Raw genomic sequence first — 6,402 nt, 5'->3', positions numbered from 1 at the left:
TCAAAAAAAAAAAAGTTTCTCTCAATGATAATTTGAATTGTCAAATACATATCTCTTACCATTGTTAGTGCAGCTCCAGATAAATATTGTTCATGTTGCAAGATACTGCAGAGTAAGTTACTGGGTACTTTGGGAGAACTCAAGCGTCTCCTTATTAGGTAAGCTAGTCCTTCAGAAACAACTTGTCACTTTCATTAACGTAAGAGAGAAATGCAAACCGTAGTCAAACCTAATTAAGCAGTATTCTCCATGGACTAAAAGAAGGTGGTATTGGTCTTTAAAAGAAAAGTTTTCTATCAACAATGCATCTTCAGGAAGTGATTAAGTACTTTCTGTTCAATAAAACAAAACAACTTACACAAAGAGGAAGGGTAGGTGGAGCAAGTATCAAGCTCAAACACTAGGAGTTTTATATACTATAACTTGAATAGCACAGATCAGTCAGAAACACTGCATTTTACAAGCAATCTCACAATTGCCATTTTTATATTTAAAAACGCAGAAAGAGTCACTGGTATTTACGAAGAGTGCAAAAAAAGCATCCAAGAATGTCTCAAAACTTAAGTAACACAACTTTTACTTTGCTCATGCTTGTGTCCTTAATTCCTAGATTCTTCTCCCTCTTGTAAGATAAGCACAAAGTATTTTCTAGCTCTGGTCCCAAAGAACTGTTAGATTACTTGAAGCAGATATCTCCTGCTAACATCTAGTTGAGGCCCCGTAACACAACAGAGATCATCCACGTTTTTTAAACTTTTCAGTTTGAATGTCTTGAAAGGATAACATGATCACAGAAAAAAGTTAAAATAGACACTTTATAGAAAAAAAGAAATCAGCATCTCAGTGCTTTTTTTTCTATACTACCCATACATTATCTCCTATAATTTGATAGAGAATTAGTTAGCAAGAGACTCCTACAGGATTCACAGCATGAACTCAGTTCTGCAAATAGTCAAATACGTATCATGTAAGCAAGACTAAACATCTTTATCCCAAAAAGCAAGTTCTGTGACCCGGTTTTTTGGTTCAGCACACAGCCACACACGAAACTGTACCAGCCACAAATGATAGCATGGTGAGAGGGTGGGAAACAGCAGTCTGGCACTAGGGAACTGTTTTAGTTGCCATGAAGATCATACACGTAGGCATGTAAAAAAGCTGCAGCAGGCAAGAATGAACGGGGCAATAGTTTAAGCTGACATAAAAACAAAACTACTTCTAAACAGCTACCACTGGGCTCAACTTACTGTGGGAGAGGAAAAATGAGGAATAAAGCCAGTGGGCTATAGAAAGCAGCCAAAACACCACCAAAAGCCTTAATGCTAATTCAAAATACAATTTTCCAAATTGAAAAAGGTGGGGGCCAAAACCAAAGGATGAACGAATTTGTGCTCTACGACTCTAAAAGTTGGTTCTACACAAACAAGATAAAAAGATCTTTCTTGCAAATATATCAAGCAAAGAGCACTCTGTAGGTATTACAGAACACACTGAACACACAGATGAAAACTTAATCATGTACTGATGATGAGGTACTTAAGGATATGGTTTAGTGGGTAGACAGGAACGGTTGGACATGATGATCTCAGAGGTCTTTTCCAACCAAGCGATTCTGTGATTCTGTGAAAACATCCTCCCAGCAAGGAGCTGATGCTTGGATGCACTTTCCAGTTCCAGGCAAACTAGATCATATTAATGTAAAATGCAAATAAAGGTCTCTAAAAATGGTCTTTTTAAAGCAATTGTCTCCATGAACATGGTTATCCCGGTGCTATTTGCTCCAAACAGAACCATTTAATATGGGCTGTAGGGAGACAGGCCACACCAAGCTTAACAGATGTGGCAGAAGAAAGTTAGGTTCATTAAAGACCGTCAAGGCGATCCTGAATCTAACATACTAGACTTTGTAACATTTATTATAAAATGCAGCACTCTGAAATCACTGTCAAAAATGAAAAAAATGTTCTGAAGAAATACAGAACAGAGATAAAAGGTGGTGCAAGTCTTCATTCTAGGCATTTTCTTGACTATGCACTGCATTGCAAGATACACAATGTACATACCCTGCCTACAACACTGTGAAACTGCAAAGCAGTTACAAATTCCTGTATACCCAAAGGGGGTGAAAAGTAAAACCAAACCAAACCATAACAAGAGATTCTTTCCCATATGGGTTACTATTTATACCAGAAAAGGGATACAGACATGAACTTAGATATCAGTAGTACTACAGAGTACTAAGAAAGGAGACGTTTGTACCATCCTGCAATTCTTACATATCTGCACTTCATTGCAAATGTAAATAAGCCTTTCCCCTTAGGAAGGTCAAGCTCTTAGCATAAGCAATAGAAAATCTTCAAACTTATTACTACAAAGCATCTAATCAGTTATTCTGTGATCAAAGACGACTTCCAAAGATTCATCTAATACATAATTGTGCCATTATAATAGCACTTTCTTTTGTAAAGTTATAAAATGAACAGGAATATCTTATATGATAATATGTAACATTTACAAGTTCAGTTTTTTCTGTTCCTGCATACATTGGCAGAGAAAACCCTGACAACACTGAGATGAATAAATTATGACAGAAAGATGAAAGGACCTCAGAAGTTTCAACAAATGCATTCATGCATTCAGGGATTCTCTACTTTTTTTAATTTTTTTAAAATAAAATTTTAAAACTTCTTAAATGTTGATTCGGATATTGGGATTCTGTGTTTAAACAAGACAACAAGATAATGATCCAGAATGACCCACTCTACTGAGAAATTTACAGCAAACTGGATACTTACTTGATCACTTCTTCCCAATAAGCTTACCATCTCAGAATAAATTAAATCACACTTATTAGAATATCTTCTACAGAACATTAGAATTGTATCACTTAGAACTGGTTTTGAACTGTCATTATAAAAACGGGTGCTGAACGGGGTAAACAAGCCAAACTAACTGCCTCCATGTGTTCTTCTATAGACAAGAATCTCCATAATGCCACTTTTACTAATCTCACAGTTCCTGAATTTTTCTTGCGCGGTCATGTACCAAACATTCTGGTCAGAAAACATTAAGCTAGCTTAGATCATGCTATAGAAACAGTCTCTACCACTAGGTTTCTTTTAACAAGTCAGATTCTTAGGCTAAGCAGTATCTGGAAGACTCCTCTATACGCTATTTGCCCATGAGAAACAAGATGAAACATGCATATCTTTACAAATGAAAATCAGTCACTAAAATCCTGACACTTGGTAGGAATGCCAAAATACAGCTGCTTTATTGTCATTTGACTATAGGTATTCTCAGCTTGTGGAGAAATGTATTTCAGTCCCATAACAACAATGCCAAACCTTGTCAGAAAGGCAAGGCATGAAATTGTCAATAGTCATCACCTGCAACGAACATGAGCTCTACCATTCTGAACTTGGGATACCCTGTATGTACAGGAGCATCTACCAAAGCATGTCTGAAGCACAACCTATAATATCCCACAGTACAAATTGTTCCCAGGGTAACTAATTTGCTCTAATAAGATATACGTTCAAAATCCAGAATGGGAAAAAGGAAATGAAAATATGTATTAGGTAACTCAGGTCTACAACATCTGCACAATAAATTGTATGTGTTGGCTCCGATGACAGTTCGCCTTCTCGCCTCGAGAGTCTGAGCTCCCTTGTCTTTAAAAGCATCTGTTAGCCAAAACTTTCCACACTGTTTGAAAGATTTAGTTCTGTCCCTTGAGGGCAATAGGATATAATTTCTTTTCCATACAGTTATTTTAAAAATAGTATCAGCATAAACTAGGTCATGAAGTTACAGCAAACATGCTAAAATGATCAAGTGCTCTTCCTTAAAAGAATCTCAGAAAACATTGTGATGATACAGACAAAACTAAATCACAAGTGCTTGCTCCCATAGCTGACTTCAGTACTAGTTCTGGAACACAAAAAAAGCCCACCTCATTTGACATTCTTTAATGTAACTCAACTAAGCCCCACTTTCTCCTAACATTCAAAGAAATGAGCTACTACCAGCAACTGAAATTCAAGTTCCTATGCCTTAGTAAGCTTCTACTCAGGGAAGAAAAAAATAAAGTTCTCACTAATGACAGTTACTCTTTTCTTTCTTCATTAAGGAAAAGAGTTTTAAATGCAAAATCTGCTTGTTGATAGTCCAGTTTCAGGGTGGGTTTTTTTGATCTATCAATTTCCTTTGCAGCATGACAAAACACTGAATAGTGCTTTTCCTCCCTGTTTAAATTGGAATACTATACCATCTAGCTACACACTATTTGCCTAATTTTACAGAATAACATAGTAAGGAAAGTACTATGAATCTAAATATACATATTTTAAACTACACAAATGCCAAATTTAATACATCTGCAAATAATGTAATCCATTAGTTAGGAAACGGCAGCAAATTTCTGCAATGGATACGATAACTGAGGATAGCAGTCAATTAGTATGAATTAATCATTCAAGTTCTCTACTTGTCAATTTAAGCTGCTAACGAAAATAAGATGCTTTCTTAACCAGTTCTGACACATTTCCTGGCTTCTTTCCAAAATGATGCAATAATATTTAAAGTTGTTGCATTTAATAGTTACAGCTTCCATCTAAGTATTATACTTATCTCAATAAAGGAATGCATGTTTTCATTGTTGTTGTAAATACTATTAAATCTATCTTTAGAATAACTTCCCATTTTGGATAAGATAAGAGGAAGTTACCAAAGACTGCACATTTCCACACTATAGCTACAAAATAAAGCCACAAAGACAGGCAGTAATGTGAGAATCTTTTATATACTTGTTAAAAGCTATGTTGCTTTTTTTAAAGGTAGATAGAGGCAAAGGCAGTAAAATTTTAATCTTGATTTGTTTAGGGATTTTTCAAAATGCCACAGTAACAAACACAAGAATTCAGTTTGACATAACTGGAAATAAGCACATAGAAATTATAACAAAACAATGTTGCCATCTATCCACAGCTTCATCAAGTCCATAAGATGTTACAAGATCAGAGAATAAATCTTATACTGTTTTTAAAGGCACACTATCGCTGGTATGCAAAACAGCGTCAGCCTTCTTGGAATAAGATATAACCTTCAAATATTGCATGCAGTAGAGACAAAAGACCAAAGTAAAGTCAAGCAGAACAAAGCAATTACCAGGGTGGAATTCTCCCAGCAGAGAGTTTTCCCTTCTGCCCTTCATACAACAATCTATTTGCAACTGAAACCGGATTCTTGATTCCTGAAAAGAAAAATTAGCAAAAAATGGGAACAAAACATTAAAATATTTTGCACATAGCACCATAGTGTTCATTCTGGCAATGGAAGTCAGCTCCCTTTAATTGCCAAGGCTTTGCCAAGTCATTAAGAGACACCTTATTCTATATTTCAATTTAATAACTTTATCAGTTTTTACTTCACACGTCTAATCAGTAGTGACAAAGCCTTCTAATCAACACCTCCCCACATTTATTTTTTTTTAAATAAGTATCATATCAAAATACTAGGAGTGACCTCCTATCACAGAAATCTCTAATAAATCTATGGTATTTTACAGGCCAAAGATGTATTCTAAGCATTAATTTTTCAAGATGGAAAGAGCTTTCATTTGTATCTCTCTGGCCAGAACAGGGATTATAGGATTCAGGCTTAGCTTTCTCTCACTTCCTCAGTTCCTCCTTCCCTGTGGTTGAAAGGATACTTTTTGTAACAAACAAGCCTTGAAACACTTAATTTTACTATTTATTTTAGACTTATAAATACATGAGGAAGTTATTACCATAGCTTAGAACTATTCTAAGATAAAGAACAAAGCTTGGATGTTGTTGGAAAAGCTATTCAATAATAACAGTTAAGGCTGCTCAGTGTACTGCTGACAAAATCTCAATGATCTCTGTTTGGGACTGTATACCTGTATTTGTTTTGTACTGAAAGCTAAAACTAGACAAAAAAGCGAAGTACATTAGTTCTCAGATTCAGTGAGTCCCATATGCAAATGTATCTAACCTTGTAACAGTAAGTACTTTGAGGAGACAAGAAAACAAGAACAAAAACAAAGCCTAATTTAAGTCCCTGTAATTTTTTAAATAACTGCATTTATTATAAAGTTATCATTCTACAAATTCATCTGAGCAAACTCACTCCCACTGTGAATACTGTATAGTATACGATTGTTCTGCATCAAAGGATTATCAGTGATTAATGCATTACACAAAGCAAAATAACACAAAAAAAGTATTTCAGCTGCAGGAATGTCTCCCCTCTTTTTTATAGGGCGCAGAATTTATTTAAACAAGGCATTATTTACAACGTTTCCACCTTCCAAAAAAGTAACAAAAAAGAACAAAATTTATATTTGCACTTAAATCACAGAATCACAGAACGTTAGGG

General features: G+C 35.2%; 1 protein-coding gene across 1 annotated transcript in view; it reads right to left on the bottom strand.

Moving 5' to 3' along the window:
* The window catches only part of TASP1 (taspase, threonine aspartase, 1), a gene marked incomplete at both ends in the record, with an annotated part of 27,674 nt that extends 22,420 nt beyond the window's left edge, over positions 1-5,254 (bottom strand). Inside the window, 1 exon segment of the mRNA XM_010191209.1 lies at positions 5,170-5,254. Within this exon segment, the coding sequence (XP_010189511.1) occupies positions 5,170-5,254 (85 nt within the window).
* Between the last annotated feature and the right edge of the window lie 1,148 nt (positions 5,255-6,402).

Source organism: Mesitornis unicolor, unplaced genomic scaffold, assembly GCF_000695765.1.
Source record: "Mesitornis unicolor isolate BGI_N332 unplaced genomic scaffold, ASM69576v1 scaffold429, whole genome shotgun sequence".
In the NCBI taxonomy this organism is placed as follows: Eukaryota; Metazoa; Chordata; class Aves; order Mesitornithiformes; family Mesitornithidae; genus Mesitornis; species Mesitornis unicolor.
This window is presented reverse-complemented; position numbering and strand designations above follow the sequence as displayed.